This window comes from Sapajus apella, unplaced genomic scaffold, assembly GCF_009761245.1.
Source record: "Sapajus apella isolate SASKATOON/1434 unplaced genomic scaffold, GSC_monkey_1.0 scaffold43, whole genome shotgun sequence".
NCBI lineage: Eukaryota > Metazoa > Chordata > Mammalia > Primates > Cebidae > Sapajus > Sapajus apella.
In genome coordinates this window covers 3,440,317-3,463,467 of record NW_022436983.1, presented here as the reverse complement: position 1 = coordinate 3,463,467, position 23,151 = coordinate 3,440,317, and the positions used below count along the sequence as shown (strand labels likewise).

At 51.7% G+C, this 23,151-nt stretch overlaps 2 protein-coding genes across 4 annotated transcripts in view; both read right to left on the bottom strand.

Moving 5' to 3' along the window:
- Nucleotides 1-1,366: 1,366 nt before the first annotated feature.
- Nucleotides 1,367-23,151, bottom strand: part of H6PD (hexose-6-phosphate dehydrogenase/glucose 1-dehydrogenase) — a 33,850-nt gene continuing 12,065 nt past the window's right edge. The window contains exons 4-5 of one of the 3 annotated variants that reach the window (XM_032300300.1): nucleotides 6,964-7,233; nucleotides 1,367-5,777 (exon numbers count right to left, since the gene is read on the bottom strand). In XM_032300300.1, coding sequence (XP_032156191.1) covers nucleotides 4,417-5,777; nucleotides 6,964-7,233 — 1,631 coding nt within the window. In that variant the 3' untranslated portion in view covers nucleotides 1,367-4,416. The remainder of the gene's footprint in view (nucleotides 5,778-6,963; nucleotides 7,234-23,151) is intronic. The other 2 variants (XM_032300301.1, XM_032300302.1) reach the window with 2 other exon arrangements.
- LOC116566250 (spidroin-2-like) lies at nucleotides 10,441-23,145 on the bottom strand. Its single transcript, XM_032300303.1, has 2 exons — nucleotides 18,910-23,145; nucleotides 10,441-10,452 (listed from the first exon to the last, which is right to left on the bottom strand). The coding sequence occupies exon 1, from the start codon at nucleotides 21,061-21,063 to the stop codon at nucleotides 19,957-19,959; it is 1,107 nt and encodes a 368-aa protein (XP_032156194.1). The 5' UTR covers nucleotides 21,064-23,145; the 3' UTR covers nucleotides 10,441-10,452; nucleotides 18,910-19,956.

Here is a 23,151-nt window from a genome sequence, read left to right as displayed (position 1 = left end):
AGAGAGAGAGAATGCGTTCAGCCAGTGGATGACCAGGGGTAAGTGGCCCCTAGTGGGTCACATGGCCTGTGACATCTGGTGGCCACAGATCTTCGCCCTCTGGAGCCTCATTTGCAGGGTGAATGGGTGCTAGGGTGTCGTCCGGTCACTGCGGCCACCTCGTCCTTGTCACCATGGGCCTTTCCTGTGCCATGCTCACTCTGACACTGAGATGCTGCCAGGGTGCTTTTTTTTTTTCTAACCAGTGGAGTAAGTTCTAAGGGAGTCCCATGTGCTTAAGATAAAAATCTAGCTGGGTAAAGCGGACGCAGAGGCTGCTTCTGTGAGGCTGCATATATCATACAGGACAAAGAGTTTTGTACCTGAAAACCAAATTCTGGGAAACAGTCCTGTGGCTTTGGAAGCTTCTCCCTCCCTGTTGGGTGTTCCACCTGGGACCTCCAGAACAGGGACAGGAGAAACACAAGAAAAGCAGCAGGTGCCAGACTAGGGAGCCTGAGCCCTGCAGAGTTTGGAATGAAATCCCTCGAGAGAATTGTGGAATATTAGGCCAAACGGTAGGAAGCTTTGTGTATGATTCTAATTTGGGGGCCCTAGAGTAGGGTTAAAGCATTGTCTGCAGAGAAATGAACAACAGGGAAATTCAATAAGATGGGCCTATTTTAACTTGCAGTTGGCAGAAAATTTGCCCCCAGATTTTGATCTAGCTTACATCTAAAGTCCCTTGATTCCTTCCCCTTTACAAATGGTGATCATGCTTGCTCTAGAGCTGCTGACTGAAAAGGTCTCCCAAAGGAGGGGCCCTTCTGCCATTTATAGGCCCCCACGTGCACACATGGGCTTCCATGTGGATGGAATCATTGGTCCCCACCAGGGCTCCTAGACTGTGGTAACTGCTGCCACCATAGGACCCAAGGGCTCCCAGGTGAGGAAGAGGCCAGGAGCATGCCTGGGAACACAGCCCTGGAATCCCACAGACCTGGGTTCTGAGCAGGGCTGCTGCCTGGGCTGTTGTCATCATTCTTTCCTTTTCTTTTCTCTTTTTTTTTGAGTCAGGGTCTCACTCTGTCTTCCAGGCTAGAGCACGCTAGTGCAATCACACCTTACTGCAGTCTCAGCCTCCTGCACTCTGGTGATCCTCCTACCTCCGCCTCCCGAGTAGCTGAGGCTACAGGTATGCACCACCATCCCTGGCTAATTTTTAAAAAACTTTTTGTAGATGGGGTTCTCACCATGTTGCCCAGGCTGGTTTCAATCTTCTGAGCTCAAGTGAACCTCTCACCTCAGCCTCCCACAGTGCTGGGATTACCGGCATGAGCCACTGCACCTAGCCCAATTTAGTGAAATTTAAGAAGCATTTTTTAAAAATGAAAACTAAGACATAGAGGATATCCAAGGTCCTAAGGGTAAGAATTTTTTTTTATGAAACTTGAGACACAGTTGTAAATGAATGAACTGATTTATGATGGAAGGCACGTTTCTTGTGGCAGACTCTGGTGTGAAGTTTGAAAGCCACCAGCCTAGAGGGTTCTGAGAACTTCTCCTTCCTAACCCAGGTGAAGGGAAAGGGGTGGGCAGGGGCAGGGGAACATGGACAGCTCCAAGTTTGGACTTTTCCAACCTGATTTGAAGAAGGTACTTGATTCTGGAAAGGAGACCTTTGGTCTTTTGACCCCCACTCACACTCCCACCCACGCTCCGCACAGACCCATGGTGCAACCCAGGCAAGGCTGAGCTAGAACAAGACATCCCAGACTCGGCGTCAGTGACTACTATTCAGAAATGGTGACTTCAAGGGCCGGCTTGCCCTTCATCCTGCAGGGGTACTTGGGCATGTGAAGGCCCCTTTCTCTCTGGCATTGCCACTGCAGAGGAGTCAGTTCCTGAAGAACAGATGGGAGAGCTCTGGGGCCAGGCACCCGGGGAGAAAGGAGGGAAATGAGAAATCCGGCACAGGAGCTGCGCGGTGAGCAGGGCACTCAGGAGGTGGCAGTGCGGTGCAAGGGCTCCCCCACGCGGCCAGCTGTGGAACTTCCACCGCGACCCCCTGTCCTCTCCTGAGCCCGCCCATCACGTGCAGAAGCACAGACACCGGGCGCTGGAATGGGGGCTTCCCGGCTCTGGGCTCCACGATTCTGTCCTAATGAGGGGCATTCTCCATGTTTATAAAGACGGATGTACTGGCCGGGCGTGGTGGCCACACTTGTAATCCCAGCACTTTGGGAGACTGAGGTGGGTAGACTGCCTGAGCTCAGGAGTTTGAGACCAGCCTGGGCAACGTGGTGAAACCCTTGTCTCTACAAAAATACAAAAATTAACCAGGCGTGGTGGCTGACACCTGTAGTCCCAGCTACTCAGGAGGTTGAGGCACGAGAATTGCTTGAACCCAAGAGGTGGAGGTTGTAGTAAGCCAAGATCTTGCCACCGTGTTCCTGTCTGGGCGACAGAGAGAGACTCTGTCTTAAAAAAAAAAAAAAAAAAAGAGAGAGAGAGAGAAAGATTCTCTGTCTGGCCTGGGTTGGCGGCCAGAGTAAGCAGTCTGAACAAGAGCCCCGGCTTGGGAACCAGGTCTCAGGCCGGCATTGCAAATGAAAACCAAGATTCCTTGAAATCCATAGCCTTGAAGTGTAAATAGTCCAGAGAGAAACTGACTTCGCCATGCTCCCGCACCCACGAAAGCCCTCTCTGAAAATGTGGTCAAAATTTTGTATCTGCCCGATCGGGTGCAAGTGTAAGGTGGGGGAAAAATCGACCTTAACCAAGAGTTCTATCTCCCAGCCTTGACTGTGGGATGTTGAACAAACAAAACTACACGTGTCCTGGGAATTTTGCTTTGTGTTGTTTTTTTAAAAGAATGTCAGAGCCCTCCTTGGGGGTTTCAGAAAAGCAGGTATTGCTGGCCCATGGCGTCTCAAGACCACAGTCCCCAACCTGTGCTTATGGAGAAGCTACCCACTTACTTCCCCGGTCTCGGCAGTGTTAGTGTTGAGGTGAGAGGTAGCAGGAGAGACAGCAGACGGGAAGGCACAGGGCCACCAAGGGGCAGGGAGAGAAGGCCTGGCTGCAGCCCTGTCACCCACAAAGCGAGCCCTGAAGGGCTGTGGGCAGCCGCCCCGCCAGTGAGGCCTGGCTCCTGTCTGGCAGGAGCAGAGCTGCCTGGATGGCCCTGTGTCACTTGATGCTCCATCTCTCTCCCCACTAATGAGCTGTCACCTCAGTGGGTGATTTAACTGGATCTTTCCTGGTAAAACAAGAAGGGGTACTGAGAGTGGAACATCCAACCGGGAGTCCCCTGAGATGTAATTGACCCTCTTAAATTGGAGTTTCCCAGGATGGCCTGATTACGTGTACCCAGCATGCCTCATGGAGGAAGACTAGCAGGACAGAGGAGCAGCGGAGGTCGGGGGTCCTCCCCAAGGAAGCTGGGGGCATAAGACCCCACCTCCCCATGCAGAGCAGGTCATCAGCTGAGAAAGGGAGCTCCAGACAGCACTCAGATTTCTGGGGCCGGGCACAGTGGCTCACACGTGTAATCCCAGCACTCTGGGAGGCTGAGATGGGAGGATCACTTGAGTCCAGGAGTTTGAGACTAGCCTGGGCAACTAGCAAGAGCTCATCTCTGCAAATAATTTTTTTAATTAAAAAAAAAAAATCTGGAACCTTTTTCATCGCCTAATCTTTGCTGCCGTATTCTGGTTATCAGCCCTCATCTCTCTATAAATGGAATCTGAGGAATAGCAAAGATGCAGGCAGGAGACTGGAATTCCCACTGCACAGCCAGGATGGAGGAGAGAGGGACAGCGAGTGGGAGCAGGCAGAGGCAACGAAGAGGAGGGACAGAGGCTGGATGTGCAGAGGTTCTAGAAGGGGCGGCTGGGGAAGGAGGGGCTTGACCCTTTCAAGGTCTCAAGGTGGTCCCCAGTGCCCCTGCCTTGCACATGGTAATGTACTCCTCTGGGTACCTCTGCACCTTCTGTCTGCCAATCATGCTCTTTGAATGTTCCCCAGGAGCCAGTTCAAGGACCACCTCCCCCAGGAAACCTTCCCTGATTAACCTCAGCCCACCACGTCTCCTCCTGTGAACACGGTAGCTGGGCGCCATCCTGCGTTGTGCTGGCTGATGGAAATGTGTGACTGCTGCAGTGCTTTTCTTAAGGTTTCTCTCCTGGCCTGGATTTGGAGCTTCACAGGAGCAGATTCCATTTCTTCTTTGTTTCTGCATCTATCCACCACTAGACAGAGCTGCCTGTCAAAGGCATTGGGACAAGGCCTTGTCCTGCCCTCTCTGGGGCCTGACTGTGGGGCAGCAGGGTCTGGAGAGCCAGGGCATGCTGGGCAGGTGGTGGGGCCGAGAGGGGAGGGAGACAGAGGTGAAGGAAAGCACAGGAGCAGAGCGGGCAAGGGGCGCAGGCACCCTCATCCCAGGAAGGCGTCGTAGTCCATGTACCACACCAGCTGGCCAGAGTGCGGCAGGACACCTGAGATGGGCCACTTCTTGGGCTCATGGCCCACCCGGCTCACTAGTGTGGTGATTTCACGCTTCATCCGGCCCATGACCAGGACTGCCACCTTCTTGGCGCGGTTGATGAGAGGAAGGCTGAGGCTCATGCGGCGGTATGGCTGGGAGGGGCTTGTGGTCAGCACGACCAGCTGCTCGCCATCCAGGCCGGTGGGTGACTGTGGGAAGAGGGAGGCTGTGTGCCCATCGGCGCCCATGCCCAGCAGCACCAGGTCGAAGCTGCTGTTGGCCACCAGGGTTGAGATCTCCCTGGCGTACAGCTGGGCACCCTGGTCCTCCTCAGCGCAGAGCCGCTGCTGCAGGTGCACCGGCATGGGGTGGATGTTGAGGTAGGGGACCCGGACGTGCTGCAGCAGGTGGGCCTGCAGGCTCTGGAAGTTGGACTCTGGGTCGGAGAGCGGGACGCAGCGCTCGTCAGCCAGCCACAGGTGCGTGTGGGCCCAGGGGAAGCCATAGTGTGCTGTGGCCAGCTGCTGGAACAGGGCCACAGGACTTGAGCCCCCTGACAGCGCCAGGTGGAACTGGCCAAAGCGCCGCACGGCCTGCACAGCGGTGGCCTCGATGTCAGTGGCCAGCTTAGAGATCAGCTCCTCGGACCAGGCAGACACCAGCGGGCTCTCTCGGTACTTGGCCCTGAGGACCTGGAAGTCACTGGGCATTGGGGCCGACCCTGGCCCTGGCACCAGCTGCTCCGGCTGCTGCTGGGAAAAGAACAACCGGCCGCTACTGAACTCAAAGTCCAGCAGATGGCCGTTCTCAGCTCCTCCAGGATACAGGCGTGGGGCCGTGTGGGCCAGGCTCTCCAGCAGGGGTGTCCAGAAGCCCCAAGAGGCCAGCAGATTCTCCGTGGTGATGAAGGAATCCTTCCGGCCGTGGTAGATGTGGGATAAGAGGATGGAGTAGGCGTCCCGTTCCTGCACGGGGCTGTAGGCATAGTAACTGGACAGAGGGCTGCCGAAAAGGCGGAGCCCAGGCGGGCCCTCCACTTCCTTCCAGCCGGAGGGCAGGGAGGGCCTGAACAGGTTCCTGCTGACCAGCACAGCTGGGCTGCCCAGGTCACCATGACCAATGTGGAAGACAACCTGCCGAGGCAGGCACTGGCTCTGCGTCGCCGCCCAGTGCTTTTCGCTCTGGACACAGCATGCCTGGTTCTTGAACAAGATCCGAGCGTAGCCCACTCTCTCATCCAAGGCTTTGCCAGACATCAGGATGAAAGGCACGCCCTCCCAGCGAAGGTTGTCAATGTGCACGAGGACGCCTGGGGCGAGGGAACAGCAGAGGGTGACTCTCCGGCACAGAACAGGACTCTCCGGCCAGCCCTCTCCTCGCTGGCCCCTTCTCCAGGCATCCCCCTGCCTGTGGGAAGCCCCCTCGCCTTGTCATGATCACCCCTCAGCTGGCCTCTCTTCTATGACCTTCTCTTCCTGGTCCACGCTGGAAAACTGGCCTCTGGGGTAATCTCTACAGCTTTGCCACCTCCCTTCCTTGAGGCCCCTCTTAGAGTCATGGTCCCCCAGCAAAAAAGAGCCTGGCTGAAAACCTCCACGCTGGAGACTCTACAGGAAGCCCCATACTGGGGGCAAGCGGGGAGGGGGATCCTGACTCAGGTGTATAAGGGGGCGGGGGGCCCTACAGAGAAATGTGCTCCCCTCCTCTGTTTGTGAAGCATTCACGATGTACCCAACCCAGGGTCAGATGCAGGGAGGTGGGGAGACAGTCACTCAACCAGAGGCCCGTGGGCAGGGTGTCAGTGGGGAGGATGGCTTCGGGGAGGGCAAGGCCTGGTGGCAAGAGCTAGGAGCTGATGGGACTCCATGGCCAAATTCCAAGCCTGGTTCATTTTCATGACATCACCGAGCCTGACGTTTCCTCACCCATAAAACAGGGCTAATGGCTCCCGCCTCTTGGTTCGTGTGTGAGGCTTGCATGAGAGACGTCTACAGGCGCCTGGCACGTGGCACATGCTCCATAGGCAGCTGCAGCTCTTGCTGCCTGGCTGCTAGCTGCCAAGGAGCTAGCCTCTCCCAGAAAGCCCTGGGCCTCTGGAACTGCCTAGAGGACGGCCCTAGCCTCACACTTGCCCACTGGAAGTGTCTCCAGCTGTGGCCGGGCCAAAGGCTCGCGGCCTTGCTGGGTAGACCCTATGAGGCAGGAACCAGGTCTGTCTGAGCCTCACGTGACAAACCCTTGGGAAGCATCTGGGACTGAAGTGGGGCTGATGCGAGGCCAAGGCCATCAGGACATCCTTCACCCTGAGAGCACCAGCAGGTGGCCTGCCACTCCAAGCTGGTAGGAGGCCAGGGAGACAGGGGAATGCTTTCTGCCAAGTGCCCTGGGAGAAATCCCACCGCAAATCCCCTCCACTCCACCCAAAGGAGCCTGGGTTTGGAAAGCTGTTCCCGGAAGTGGGCAGCCCAGTGCCCGTGCCCGACCCCAGGGCCCACCTGCGAAGGTCGGCGTCAGGCTGTGGAAGCTGTCTAGCTTCTGCAGCTCCCTGCGCACCTGCTCGTTGTAAGCCTGGTACTGGCCCACGACGGCACTGGCCCTCTGCAGGCCCCGCAGTGCCTGGAAGAGCCGAAGCTTGTGCCGCAGCACCGCCTCCACGCTGCTGACGCTGTGGGGCAGCTCCATGGCCACCAGGGTGAGGATCTCCGTCAGGTGGTTCTGGAGGACGTCACGAATGACACCGTACTCCTCGTAGAAGCTGGTGCGCCCTGGTGAAGGGAGGTGGAGAAGGGGAGGATGTAAAGAAAGGCCAGAGCATCAGATTTCCCCAAGGTGCACCAAGACCCCAGCCCCACATTCGTCCTGCATCCAAGCATCCTCGTCCCTGAGTCCACAGAGCCTATAAAAATGGTGCACGCCAAAGCCAACCTCGCCAAGAGAAGGGAGGAAGGAAGTCTTAAAGCCACCACCTCTGTCAATCAATAAGAACTACTGTAAGAGAATGCATTAAGTCCATAAGCCTCTCCAGAAGTCCACGTGAAGAAAGCTCTATTCCCAGTAAAGGCCAGACTGCATCTGCAGATACTGGCCAGCCCCTCGCCCTGCCCTGCCTGGCCACTGGCGGCAGACGGCTTGGCACTGCGGGGACTATGGTGCCATGGCGGGGGTGGCAGCACCGTGGCAGGGGCTCGGGCGCCAGAGTGTGACTGCCGCTTACTAACGTGTGATCTTGGGCAAGCAACTTGACTTTTGTTCCTGCATCCTGCCCTCAGATGGGACCAACAAATGGCGCCTCACTACCAGGCACATACCTGTGCCAGGCAGTGTGCAGGGAAGCGGGAAAGAGGGAAAGTGGGAAAGAGAGAAAAGGAAGTAAATAAAACTACAGACCGGCTGTGACTGAGGGTAATGAAAAAGCCCCTCTGAGACCCGAAGAGCCAGCCCTGCAAAAAGCCAGAGAGAGAGTGTCTCAGATGCAGGGACCCTCCAGTGCCAAAGCCCCAAGCCAGGAAGGAAATTGGCGTGCTGGGGGCAAGATGGAGGTGAGAAAAGAGTGGGGACAGCAGTGAGGCTGGAGAGGAGTGCACGGGTCTTGCAGGACAAGGCGAAGAGGCTGCACTTTTTTCTAAGCTCACCGGGGGACGCTGAAGGGTTTGAGGCAGAAGACGAAACCCATATTGGGGATCAATGCCTGGCCTGCAGGGGAGAATGGGTGCAGAAGCAGGAAAGGCAAGGAGGAGGCTGCACGGCTGCCCAGCGGAGATGACAGGGCCTAGACTAATGGGCAGTACAGGAGCTGCGGGGGAGGGAGATGCACCCGGAGTCAGGATTGGCTGGACCTGCTGACAGGGTGGGCGTGAGCAACACGGAGGCCCCAAAGATGAGCCCTGGAAATGGGGCCTGAGTGGAGGGATGGGCAGTGGAGGCGCTCACAGACACAAGGAGGCTGGGAGTGGAGTTTGGTGGAGGATTTAGATGTGTTTAGGCTGAAGACCCCAAGGTGCACACGTCCAGTTGTCAGGTGCACAGGGTGACCGTGAGGATAAAAGGGAAGAACACCAGGAGAACACAGAGCAGCACGCCCAGCGTTAACAGCAACATAACAACACTGATGTAAAAACAACATAACACTGGTATAACAACAGCAACATAACAACACTGATGTAAAAACAACATAACACTGGCATAACAACAGCAACATAACAACACCGGTATAACAACATAACACTGGCATAACAACAATGTTAACACCACCAGCATAAGGATATAACACCAGCGTAACAACATAACACCAATGTAACAACAATGTAACAATACTGGTGTAACAGCAACATAACACTGGTGTAACAACAACGTAACACCAACGTAACACACTGGCAGCATAGTAACATAACAACACTGGTGTAACCACAGCAACATAACAATACCAGTGTAACAACATAACACTGACATAACATTACAACACCAGCATAACAACAGCAATATAACACCAACTTAACAACAATATAACAACGTTGGCATAACAAAACCAATGTAACACCACTGTAACAACACCAACATAACAACACTAGCATAACAACACTGGTGTTAACACCAGCATAATATGGCAACATAACACTAGCATAAGAATGTAACAACACCAGCATAAGAATGTAACACCAGCATAACAACAATACCAACGTAACAACAGTGTAAAAACACCAGCATAACAACAATGTAACAATAGTGTAACACCAGCAACGTAACACTGGTGTAACAATACCAGCATAACAACAACATACTGGCGTGACACTAGCAACATAACACCAGTGTAACAACAATGTAACAACATCAGCATAACAACATAACACTGGCATAGCAACACTGATATAACAACAGCAACATAATAACACCAGTGTAACAACATAACACTGACATAATGTTACAACACCAGTGTAACAGCAGCAACATAACACTAGCTTAACAACAATGTAACAACACTGGCATAACAGCAGCAGCATCACACTGTAACACCAACATAACAATGTAACAATACTGGCATAACAACATACCACTATCATAACACCAGCATTACAATGTAACAACACCAGCATAACAACAATGTAACAGCACTGGCATAACATGAGCAACATAGCACCAGTGTAACAACATAACAGCACCAGTGTAACAATAACATACAACACTGGAATAACACCAGCAACATAAAGCCAGCATAACATAACAGCACTGGCATAACAACATAACACCACCAGCATAACAACAATGTAACAACACTGGCATAACACCAGCAACATAACACCAGTGTAACAACATAACAACACTGGTATAACAGCAACATGATGACACCGGCATTAATAACATAACAACACCAGCATAACAATGTAACACCAGCATAACAACAGCAACATAACACTGGCATAACAACATGTAGCCACACTGGTGTAACAGCAGCAAAATAACCTCAATGTAACAACATAACACTGGCGCAACAACCTAATGCCACTATGTAACAATGTAATAACACCTGTGTAACACCGACATAACACTGGCATAGCAGCAACATAACACCAGCATAACAGTGTAACAATGTAACAACACTGGTGTAACAGCAACATAACACTGGTGCAATGTTACAAGACTGGCATAACACTAGCAACATAACCCCAGTGTAACAATATGACAACACCGGCGTAACACCACCAACATAACAATACCAGTGTAACAACATAACACCAACATAACAACACTGGCGTTAACATCAACATATCACTGGCATAACAGCAACATAACACCGGTGTAACAACATAACACCAGCATAATGGCACCATAACACTGGCATAACAGCAACATAACACTGGCATAATAGTATAACACTGGGGTAACAGCAACATAACACCAGCATAACAACAGCAACATCAAACATAACAGTGGCATAACACCATAACACTGCTGTGACAACAATGTAACATCAGTGTAACAACAGCAACCTAACAACAGCATAACAATGTAACAACACTAGCATAACAATAGGACCATAATGCCAGCATAACAACAATGTAATTACACTGGTGTAACAACATAACACCGATGTAACAATGTAACAACACTGGCATAACGGCCACCTAACACCAGCGAAACAACAATGTAACAACACCAGCGTAACAATAGCAACACCATATAACAGTGTAACAATGCTGGTGTAATAACACCAACGTAATAATGTAACAACACCAGTGTAACAGGAACACTGGCATAACAACATAACACCAGCATAACAGCAACACAGCATAACAATGTAACAACACTGGCATAACAGCACCAGTGTAAAAATGTAACACCAGCATAACAACATATCAACACCAGTATAACAAAAACAGCATAACAACAATGTAACACTGGCATAACAACACCAGCATAACACCAGCGTAATAACGTTACAACACCAGTGTAACAACATCAGTCTAACAACACTGGCATAGCAACACCGGCATAACACTGGCATAACAGCAACGTAACACTGGCATACCACCACCAACATAACAACACTGGTGTAACAACACCAACATAACACTGGCATACATAACAGCGACAACATAACAGCACCAGTGTAACACTAATGTAACAACAGTGGCATAACACAGTAATGTAACAACAACATAATACTGGTGTAACACATAATACTGTCGTAACAACAACATAACAATACTGGTATAACAACAACGTAATAGCACGGTGTAACAACAGCAACACAACACCAGCATAACAACAGCATAAACTCAGTGTAACAAAACTGGTGCAGCAACACTGGTGTAGCAATGTAATACTGGCATAACACTGGCAGAATAGCAACATAACACTGGAGTAACAACGTAACACTGGTGTAATAACGACGTAACAGCAGCATAACAATGTAACAAACTGGCAAAACAATGTAATACCGGCGCTCCTCCCCACACTCACAGAGACCCAGCACACAGGCACCGTGGTCACCCCTGCTTCATGTGTGAGGAAGGACATGGGTGACCAGGCTGGTGGGGCAGAAGCAGGCACTGCTTAACCACCAGCTCCACTCCACTCCCTCCTCCCAGGCTCAACCCCTCAGTGAGTGCTGTTTATCAGTGACTCAAATATACAGGACAGTCCTAGAGCTCACGGTTCCAATGCATACCACCTTACATGTGAGTTCCAATGCCCAAGTCTCCTCACAACCTCACCTACAGAGAGAGCCTAGGCTCATGACACCATCGTTTCTCAAAGGCTTCTGCATGCAGGACCCCTAGCCTGGGATTCGTTTGTTCACCCAGCAAACTCCCTCTCAGCCTTATGGGCTCAGCTTCTAGAAGCTTTGGCCTACCCCTTCTGAAGGGCCCTGTCTTCTCCTAGGCCAGCTGACTGTAATTCAGTGTCCATTTCTCTTTCTTCCCCACTACAAGGGAGGCTTCATCTGAGCTGTTTCTGCTCTCTGCTGCATCCCTAGCCAGTCATACAGCACTAAGTTCAGACAGTGGATAGCAGAGATAATGAAGACACATACATTGTCATGGATACACCTCAAAAATGTAACGTGGTGAGAAAGCAACATGATTACTTTGATAAAATAAAGATTAATTTGAAAATAGGATGTAGGCCAGGTGGAGTGGCTCATGCTGGTAATCCCAGCACTTTGGGAGGCCAAGGCAGGAGGATCACTTGAGCCCAGAGTCTAGGAGTCCAAGACAATCTTGAGCAACAAAGTGGGACCCTGTTTCTACAAAAATTTTTTTTTAAATAGCCAAGTGTGGTCCCAAGTATTTGGGAGGCTGGGGTGGGAGGACTGCTTGAGCTCAGGAGGTCAAGGCTGCAGTGAACTGTGATCGTGCCACTGCACTGCAGCCTGGACAATAGAGTGAGACCCTATCTCAAAAAAAAAAAAAAAAAAAAAAAAAAGAGAGAGAGAGAAAGATCATAGGATATAAAGTGACCAGAATAAACAGAACTTCAATAAATGAAAAATATAATTGGAAATTAGAAATTCAGTAGATGGGCTTTACAGATGAGAAACAGCTGTAAAAAAGAGTCAGCTAGAAGACAGATCTCAAGCGATTATTCCAAATGCTGGACACAGAGACAGAAAGAGCCACGCTCGGACACATACAGGATGACTCTTGTTCAAAATTAAACAACAGATTGTCTAGGGAGGCAGGCGTGCATGGAAACAAGAAACAGAAGTGAGGGAATCATCATCTACAACCTGGAAGCGTGAAAAGAGGAAACAGGACAGAATGTGGGGAGGCACACACAGGAGAAGAAAGTTGTTTTTAAAAATGGGTAGTGGGGCACAGGTGTTTGTTCTACCATAGTGCTGTAGCTCTTCCATGCATTCTGTAAACTGATTTTACCTAGTATTTAATTAACATTTAATTCAAACAGACAAAAAGCAGCAAGTCCTAAGTTCAGGCCTGCTGAGCCACTCATGGTCCTGAGGGAAGGTGTTCTCTTTCCAGGTCCACAAGGGGGCGTGGTTTTGAGAGCAGAAATTCCTAGCGCCATGCCCCCTCCCATCTCTCTCCATCTGGGCGATTCAACGATTTATGTGATTTATGTTTATATTTCGCCGGCAAGGGAAGAAACTAAGAGTCAATCACTCCAGGGGAAGTTCTAAGGAACTCCTTTCATTGGCCAGGGGTCTTAGAGAAGGTGGGGATTCCTCCCAGGTTAAAAGTCCCCTTCTTCCACACCCCTTCGGACTCCATGTTTGGGTCCCCTTCCACAAACACTCCCTTCGTGGAAGCTGGAAGCCATCTTTCTCTCTCCTGGATCTCCCTCTGGAGTCCCCTTCCACACTCTCTCGTGGAAGCCTGTCTTCCCCTCCAAAACGCCATCTCTCTCTCTATTCCCTTCCACTCAGTGTGGAAACTGCTTTCCTCTCCCGGATTCCATCATTCTGGATTCTCTCATTCAGTGTGAGAGTTAGCTGTTTCTTTCTCTCTCCTCCTGTTTCTCTCTCTCTAAATAAATCACTTTCTACAAACACTTTTGAGTCTGGCATTTACTGCGCATTGTGCCATGGTCCCCTTTCTCATTCTTGAGAGGGCAGGAGACCAAGAACCTGGGGAAACATCCCCTCAGGGGAGCTGAGGGCACCCTGAACCCCAATGTTACAGTTCCTCCCAGCAGCTGCCAGGTCCATGGTGCCCGTCCTGACCGGGTTGGTGGTGTGTTCTCTCTCTCTCTCTCTCTCTCTCTCTCTCTCTCTCTCCAGAGAGACAGCAAGCGTGCCAGGTCACGACTGGGGAACACCCTGCCCTGAATCAGCCCGATGTGCCATTCCGACAGCAGCACCAGTGTCGGGGGCAAGATATGAAGCCAGCAGCCACTCATATAGCAAGGCACCTTGTCCCCATCCATAGCAACTGAAGCTTGAGGGTGCAGCTCTTTCCAGGGACAGTCTGAAATGAGCAGGACAGTCCAGCCCAACTGTGCCAACCAAAATGCCAAGAGTGGTCTCCACAGGGAAGACAACGGGTGGGCTCCTGCCACTCCGTAGGGATGAGGCCTTCAAAGGTCTTGTGCTGCTGTTGAGAAGACACCCAGAAAAGGAGAATACTGACGACAGCAATGTTCGCGGATCGGCCCATTTATCCTCACAATGATGACATATAAGGAGGGCCTCCTATTTTAAAATATAAGGAAACTGAGGTTCAGAGAGGTTAGATAACTTACCCAAGGTCACGCAGCTGGCAAAGAGGTAAAAATGAGACTGAAATCCAGGCAGTTGGTCCCAGAGCCTGCAATTCTTACCACCAAAACATTTCCCTTTTAATTATCTACTACTCAACCCTACAACAGAAGAGTATGGAGTGGCATGGGTACCCCTGGCCTTTAGAAACAGCACAATGAAGACGCCTACTGAGCTTCTGGAAGAAGGGGTCTAGGGCAAAGGTCAGGGATTCCAATGCCTACCAGGGCCAGCAAAAGAGGAGGATGGAGTAAGGCTGGTGTCCCTCAGAGGGACAGTTAAGTGCCTCGGCTGTAGTCAGGTGGTCCTCACAGGAGTGTGGGCCCAGGGTGACCAAATCTTCCAATTTTTCGGAATAACATAAAAATGTGGATGATTAAGTATAATCTCAAGACTTTAAAATGTGTGCAAATAATTTTGATTTTTAAAAAATGCTATGGGTCTCAAATAAATATATGTGTGGGCTGACTGCAGTGGGCCACATCCTAGGTGGGGTGAACAGCATGTGACTGGCAGCAGAGGCCTGCACACGCAGGCCAAACAATAGCAGTGAGCTTGACAGCCAGTCTGTGATTCAGAAGAGCAGAAACTGAGAACACATGGAAGGGGTCTTGGAAACTAGACTAAGTAGTTTAAGGAGCTTCTAAGAGTTCTTGAGGTCGGGCACAGTGGCTCACACTTGTAATCCCAGCACTTTGGGAGGCTGAGGCAGGCAGATCCCCTGAGTCCAGGAGTTTGAGATCAGCCTTGGCAACATAGCAAAACCCCATCTAATATAAAAATTAGCTGGGCATAGTGGCATGCATCTGCGGTCCCAGCTACTTGGGAGGCTGAGGTGGGAGGATCACTTGAGCCCAGGAAGTCGAGGCTGCAGTGAGCTATGACTGCACCACTGGACTCCAGCCAGACTGACAGATCAAGACCCTGTCTCCAAAAATTAAAAAAATAAATAAAGAAGAGTTCTTGGCCTCAAACAGTTAAACAGAGTCATGATCCAGCAACTCCACTGCTGGGTTTATACTCAAGAGAAATAAAAACACAGGTCCACACAAAAGCTTGTACATGAATGCCCACTACAGGATTATTCATAATAGCCAAGGAGTAGGAACAACCCAAATGTCTGCCAACTGGTGACTCGAGATCATGGCAGATCTATACAGTCAGGAATTATGCGGCAGTAAAAGGAAATGACGGGCTGATACATGCTAGAGCATGGGTGAACTCTGAACACAGGATGCTAAGTGATAGAAGCCACACACCTATGATCCTGGATGTATGAAATATCCAGAATAGGCAAACCCACTGAAAGAATGCTGATCTGTGGTTGGCAGAAGCTGGGGGAAGGGGAAGTCAGGGGATGACAACTAAGGGGTACAGGGCTTCCTTTGGGGTGATGAACATGTTCTGATATCGACTGTGGTACTGACACACGATCTGTGGATATACTAAAGCTCACTGGCCTGTCCACCTCAACCCGGTAAACTGTAGGATTTGTTAGTTACAGCTCAATAAAACTTTTTAAAAAAGGTTTAGAGCAGGGAAGCAGAACTACGAAAGAGGTACTTCAGAAAGATGAAGCTGTCTGTGACCTGCAAGATGAACGGGATGGAACTGGTGGTAATGGAATCAACGAGGCAGCCTTTGCTGCAATCAAAGGAAGTAACAAAGGTAGGAGGGAACAAAGTCACAGTAAGATGCAGAGACGTTATTACAGTAGATGAATAAAAGCTACTTGGTGACTGGCTGGATCTGTGAATGGTGGCGCAGAGCTGTGGTCAGGAGTGTGGTCTCTGGAGCCTGGTGGCCCTGCTTTTTTATTTTAGTTTATTTTATCTTTTTTTTTTTTTTTTGAGATGGAGTCTCCCTGTCACCCCAGCTGGAGTGCAGCGGCACAATCTTGGCTCACTGCAACCTCCGCCTACCAGGTTCAAGCGATTCTCCTGCCTCAGCAGCCCAAGTAGCTGGGATTACAGGCACACGCTATCACGCCTGGCTGATTTTTGTATTTTTAGTGGAGATGGGGTTTCTCCTTGTTGGCCAGGCTGGTCTTGAACTCCTAACCTCAAGTGATCCACCTGTCTTGGCCTCCCAAAGTGCTGGGATTACAGGTATAAAGCACCATGCCCAGCCTGCCCCGGTTTAAATACCAGCTCTGGCCTCTTTCAGCCCTGTGATCTCCAGCAAGCGACATCACCTCACATGTGAACAAGCAATAATCCCTGCACCTCCCTTGCAGGGCTGCTGTGAGGCTTAAGGAGTTAACATCCAAACAGGGCATCGAACAGTGGCTAGCACACAGGAAACACTGAATAAATATTGGTTGGGATTTTTCTTATGATAGATGCTGAAAGAGAGGGACGACCAACCCGGGCACTCAGAGAGCACTGTTCCCATTTGGCAATAAAGAGCTTAGAAAAGCCGGTTGGTATTTCATGAGAAAAATGCAGTGATGATTTGAATTCTAAATCTGCTGAATCTGAAGTGATGGTGTGACACCCCATGAAACTATCTAAAAGGCGGCTGGAGGTATAAACGAGGGCCTGGAGAGACAACGGACATTGGAGATAAACTGGGTTTCATCAAACTCGCAACGCCATCAGTGGCGGAAGGATTGCTGTTTTATAACCACTAAGAAAGAAAAGGGCTTCCGGTTCCACTATTAAGGATAAACCCAATTTCAGAGATGTCCAAATATGAAAAATATGCCTTCCAATCAATGAATTGTAGATTTATATGTAAAGAGCATAGGTAAAGCTTTAAAAACAGATGAATTTTTGATGAAGGAACACAGCAGAGTCCCTAAAAGCCCTGTTATCTGCTTACTATTCATTAATTTAGCAAGTCCCTAAGTGGCCCTTTTCCTATTTTTATCCTCTCTCAATTCTCAGAGAGAACGCATTCCACGGGTTTACTACCTGATGGGTAAAAGAGAGCTTCCTTTATTCCTTAATTTCAAGCTTCAGGGGGTGCGCCTGTGTTTAACACGGTCTGTAGATTTATGGACGTTGCTCCTCTCCTGGTTAGCTCTGTCTCTTGAGGGTTTACTGCAGTGACCGGATGGTGGCCTGGCACCTCCCTGGGAAGAGGCCATGCAGCTGAGTGCAAGGACAGGAAGTGAGGGGCTGGCCCTCCTCCTGGTGCTGATCTTTCCTAGTTACTGCCAGTTATGGTGGACTGATTTCTCCTAAAAATGATCTACATTGGCTCCTAGTATGCATGTTTTCCTGGGTTGAAAGTTGAAGGCTGAAACCCATTAGTATATGAAAAGGATAGAGAAAAGCACAACCAGGCTGGACACTGGGAAGAAAGACCTCCTGTAAACCTGGCTCCCGCCTGTGCAGGTCCAGAGCTCACCAAGGTCACAGGGTGACAAAGCGGGGGGCCATGGTGGCGCCCGCCGGCTGTGCTGCTCAATTCAGAAGAGGGAGTAACAGCCAGGAAGCATTTCTTCCCTTTCGGCCCAGTCATCCCTCTACAGAAGTTTACTAAAGGGAAGATGTTTTTTAAAATGTTCATAAATATTCTTGAATTAGAAAGTGGTTGCATAACTTTGTGAATATACAAAAAACCACTTAATTTTATATTTTAAAAGAGTAAATTTTGTGATATGTGCATTGTATCTCAATTTTTCAAAAGGCTCCCAAAGTACTATCTAAAACAGAAGCCAGAGGAGGTGGTACACACCTGTAGTCTCAGCCATTTGTGAGGTCAAGGTGAGAGAGGATCACTTGAGACCAGGTGTTCAAGACCAGCCTGGGCAACATAGCAAGACTCCATCTCTAAGATAATAATTATAAAACAGCAAAAAACTAGAAACAACCAAAAAGCTTACTAACAGAGTTTATAACACATATTCTGTGGCATGCACAGAACTGAACAGAAATATAAATATTAAAAGATATATTATGCATACTGCTAATACATGTTTAAATACATATACAACTGAGTGTGTATATGTGAGAGAAATATTATATAAAGAATGGACATAAAAGAGTATGATAGATCAATTACAGGATTTACATAATAATCCAATATAAGTCACGTGGAACTCAGACACACTGCAAGAACACTGCCGCTACCTCTCCTTGCAAACTTGGAAGAACAACAACACTTCCATTTGTAAAGTATTTCTGCGTGCATTATCTGATTTAATCCTTAAAACTACCAAGAGAGAGGTACTGGGGCTATCGGCATTGCACAGAGGTGTGCTGAAGGTCACAGCCTTCAGAATTGGGACCAGAAGCCCCCTCCTTATTGCTTCCACATTGTGGGAAATCCAGGTTTTCCTAACAAAAAATAGATTAAAAAAGAGAAAGACAAACAACTAACAGCCAGCTGCAATCCCTATCGACACCTTCTGGGATTACTAAAAATAAAAAGAGGTGAGGGCCAAGGAGAGCGCAGTGTGCTGGCTGGTGCTCTCTCTGGACAGGAGGTCCAGCAGCTGCCCTGGGCTCACCTTGCAGACAGCTCTGCAGATTGGGTGGGAAGGGGAACCGGCCCTGCTGAGCGAGCTCCCGGCCCCTTCTGGCACACCAGGCTGGAAGGCAGGACAGCTGGTGTGTGCCTGGAAGGACCCTGGCTGCCCTGGTCCCTTGGTGAGAGGCAATGAATGGTCACTCCAGCCCTCAGAGGTGGGCACGCATCAGGCTCCTCTCCCCATGTCAAGACAGGGACCCTCCCAGCAGTGACATCTTCAGGAAGTCTCCCTCCTGCCTTCTAAAACAACGACAACAACAACAACAGGCCTTCTACACAGAGGGGAAACCAGGGCAGCAGAGAGCCTGGCCCTGAGTGCGTCCCAGCAGGGAGGCCAACTACTGAGGGCCTGGCCAGATTGGGAGGCTATGGAGCTCAGTGGTTAGAGGCTCCGGCTCTGAGGTGCCAGAGACCTTGGTTCTGATTCCAGCACTCCTGACAGAAAAGGGAGCTGGACCCAGACAGCTGAACACAGCCCATTAATCACATGGGCCCACCTGTCTGCAGAGCCCCTCCCGACGCCATGATGAGGGCCAGCCAGGGTCGTCTCTGGGATGAAGATGGCACAGTGACTCTCCTTCTATGGTTCATGCTGCTTCAGGAGACCCCAGTCGGGGTACCCAGGGTAGCTGTGACTCTCAGAGGCTCACAGGCTGGATGAACAGGAGAAGCACCCCAGGTCAGGCTGCATGGGAGCTGGGTACCAGATCGCATCTTCCTTTCCTCCTCCCCACCCCCTCTGGCCTGTGCAGCAGGCTTGACTCTGCAGCAAACTCCTCTGGGCCAGAGGCTGCAGCATTAAAAAAAAAAAAAAAAAAAAAAAAAAACACTCACCCAGCATGGAAGATGGAGGGAAAGGGAGGGGAGGGAGCTGGGGACGCCACTTCCACCCACTTAGATGTGTGTGATGGGGGTGGGGAAGACATCCAAATGACCTTGCAGCTCAGAAGTCCCTTTCCTGGGGCCTGCAGCAGCTCTGGACCAGGAACACTATTTCCCAGGCCTGGCTTGCAGCCCCTCCCTTCCCAGCATTCAGGGTGCTGGCTTGGGTTACGCAGGTGTCACTCCTGCCTAGGAATCAGCTAGGGTTGCACGACTGCAGAGGTGGGGGGCAGCTGGGATCTACCAGAACCTCTGGCAGGGGCAGAGCACAGGGTGGGGGAGTGAGGGAGAATGGCCTGTAGTGTACGTGGGGCGAGGAGTTGGGGAGAATGGTCTGCCCTGCACTTTGCCCCTCTGCTTAGCAGTCAGACTGTGGGGCTCTGAATCTTGCCCTGGAAAAGTTCCACCCACACTAAGCCCCACCGCAGCGGCACTCGCCTGCTAAGCCCCCCAAAGTCCGGCAGCAGGTAGCGTTTCCTCCTGCCTGTTTCCCATCTTTGTTCAGGGCATAGTGGCAGCCTAGACCCTGCTGCGCTGGGTACAAGGCTCCTGGCCGTGCTAGGATACACTGCAGGTTAGCGGTGCCTGTCCCCTCTCTCCAGCCTGAACCACAGGCAGGGGGTCCCTGAGGGGCTGGCTCCAAAGCAGAACCCAGAGGGGACAGCACAGAACAGTGCTGGGGCCAGCAAGGCTGCACCAGGCCACCTTCTTGGGATGCAGACAGAATGTGTCCTCTGGCACGCAGGCACACAAAATTGAGAGAGACAGAGAGAGAGCAAGCGAGCTCATTCTGCTGCCAAAGCACCCTGTGTCCAAGGCCCTCTTGCTGGGGGCTGGGCGCAGCAGCAGGCAGTCCCTCCCTGCTACCAGCTGTCTCAGGCCTCTGTCTGTAAATGGCAGGTAAACAAGCCAAACAGTGAGGCCCAAACCCCAGGACAGCTGCAGTCCTGCTGGCCACCTCTGACAAGGGGCACGGACTGAACCAGCCCCACTCGGGCCTTGGCATGACAGGCTGCAAGCCCCCAGGACTAGTGGATCCCCCACTGCCTGTCCTGCGCTGAGGCCCCCTTTGCCCCTGGGCTGAAGGTACAGGGCCCAGCTGAATGAAAGGCCTTGCACTCTGGAGCTTAGGAGCAGCGGACCCTCCCCCAGGGCCCCGCTTGGCAGGCAAGGCTGGGCCTGCTTTAGTGACAACAGGGCCCCGGTTGCCTCTCCCTCCTGGACCCTGAGGATAGCCAGCCCAGGCTGTTGTATTGCTGTTGAAACCCAACATCCTCAGACTGTCTCGGCAAACAGACTTGCCCAGAGCTCCGCCTGTCTTTCTTTCTTGTCTTCTGTTTTCCTTTCTCCAAAATCCAAAAGTACCTTTGCTAGGATAATCAGGCCTGCAATCTGCCTGGTCCCTGGCTCCATGGGACCTACAAAGAACCCATATATGACACAAGATACCAAGAAGGAAACAAGGTAGGAGGGTTGGAAAAACTAAGAGGCAAAGCACCAACAGATAAACTCCAGACATCACAGCTCTTCCCCAGCCCAGGGTGGGGATAGGAAGGAGTTGCCAGAAAGGGGAGAGGGGAGGAGTCCTGGTATCCCAGCCTCACTGGGGATGGGGCCAAGGCCAGGTGGAGAGGTGCAGGTGCCGGCCTGCAGGCTGCAGCGGGGGCAGGGCCCCTTCCATTCTGCGCCATGCTCTCTGCACCAGGTGCAGCTCACTTATCTGAAGACAAAGCAGGGATAGGCCCAGCACACGTGCCTGCCAGGATATCACACACACACAGGTGCAGAAGGAAACCTACGGCCGGAGCCCTGGCTGAGGACAGGGAGGGGAAGTTTGCAAGGGCTGGAGGACAATTCCCTGAGACCCACGAAGGCTCACTGCAGGGGACAGGGCCTCTTTTCTGCTGTGGATTCTGGAGTAGAGAAACCCAGTGCCTTCTAGAGCCCAGCAATGTCCTTCAAGGCCTGGCTGTGGAAGTCCTGCTTGGCCTCACACCCATCCCTCATGTCGTCCCCCGACCGCTCTGCCTGCCTGCAACACCTGTCACCCATATTGTTTTCTTTTTCAGAGATGGGGTCTCACTATGCTGCCCAGGCTGGTGTCCAATTCCTGAGCTCAAATGATCCTCTTACCTCTGCCCCCAGTAGCTGGGACTACAGGCACACCACTGCGCCTGGCTCCATCTTGGCATCTGTCCTACCAGCCCGTGTGATGAGATCATCACCCCCCACAGCACCCAAGAATCTGCGCAGTATTAGGAAGCCATATCTGAGCGGCTGAGTCTCGTAGCTCACTGGCATCTCAGCCCCGCAGAGAGCTTCTGGCACTAAATACACATTCAGAGAGGAATAGAGAAACAGCTGAAGAGAGAAACCAAGGGGAAAAAAAGAACGAGAGAAAATGGCCCAGAGAAAGAGCAAGGAAGAGAGAAAAAGAGGACAAACCTCCTGGCCCACCCCAGTTTCAGGGCTCTGGGCCCTGTCCTGTGGCAGCATGCACTGCGGGGGCTGGAGGGGGGGTGGCGCGGTGGCCTCGGGTGCTCCCGCTGCAGCTGTGGAAAGTGGCCGCGGGGATGAGCTGGCCACTGACACAGCGCTGGCAGCACCAGGCGGCAGCGCCAGGTCCGGGTGCTGGGGCCAGACTGTTGCCCCCAGAATCAGGCTCCACCACCTTCCACCATGGGCTGTGGACTCGCCACCATCCTCATCTGGAAGGAGGCTAATAACAGCGCCCACCTCACCCGGCAGCTGGGGGAATGGGAACACAGTAAACATTAGCTGTTATCATTACTGGGCAAGAGCCAGGGCTTTACATATTCACGGTCAATGCTCCAAAACTTTGCTACCATCACGAATGCCAGGTCCCAAAGGGACATTAGCTGTCCTTGTTGACAGGACGTACTCATCTCACAGCTGCAAAGAGTGACATGCTGAGGCCACCCAGCTGAAGGCAGAGGTGGGCCTGATGCAGGCCCCCCACCTTCCAGGTGCTTACTCAGCACATCTGAGGTGTGTGGCAGGTGCCGGAGAGGAGGTGCCCTCCTGCAGCCTACAGGCTGGCAGGAGAGACAGGGTGGACAAGGACAAGGCAAGGGCAACACCGTGCAGGGCAGGGAGAGGAGGCGTGCGGCACCATGAGGGTGAGGGGAGTGGGCCTGCAGGGCTCAGAAAGCCTTCCTAGAGGGCCATGCAGCTGAGAACTAACATGAGAGAGGGGTCAGGAGGTGAGGGGGACCCAAGGGGCAGTGCCCAGGCAGGGGCGCCACAGCTGCAAGCACCGCAGTCAGAGAAGCCCTCACACAGCTCCCACAGTCTCTACGCACTTGGGAACCCGGGGGAACTCCAGCCTCCGCTGCGTGCCAGTGGTTTCCGGAGTCTGTGCCAGGCCTGCTTCTCTGGACTATATGCTCCCCACGGGCAGCAATGGCTACTTGGGCTTTGCCAACCAGCACCCTGGGGTTTAGTCCAGTTCAGAGCTGGGCACACGGCAGGCTCGAAGGGAGACCATACGCCCACAGAAAACCTCCCTCTAAGAAGTGCCCAAGGCCTCACCGCAGACAGCGGGCAGGCAGAGGCTGAGGGACCCAGCACACAGGGCCACTCACAC

Coding starts and splice junctions, on each gene's coding strand:
- LOC116566250 (XM_032300303.1), bottom strand. CDS start 21,063: ATGTCTGGAGTTTATCTGTTGGTGCTTTGCCTCTTAGTTTTTCCAACC.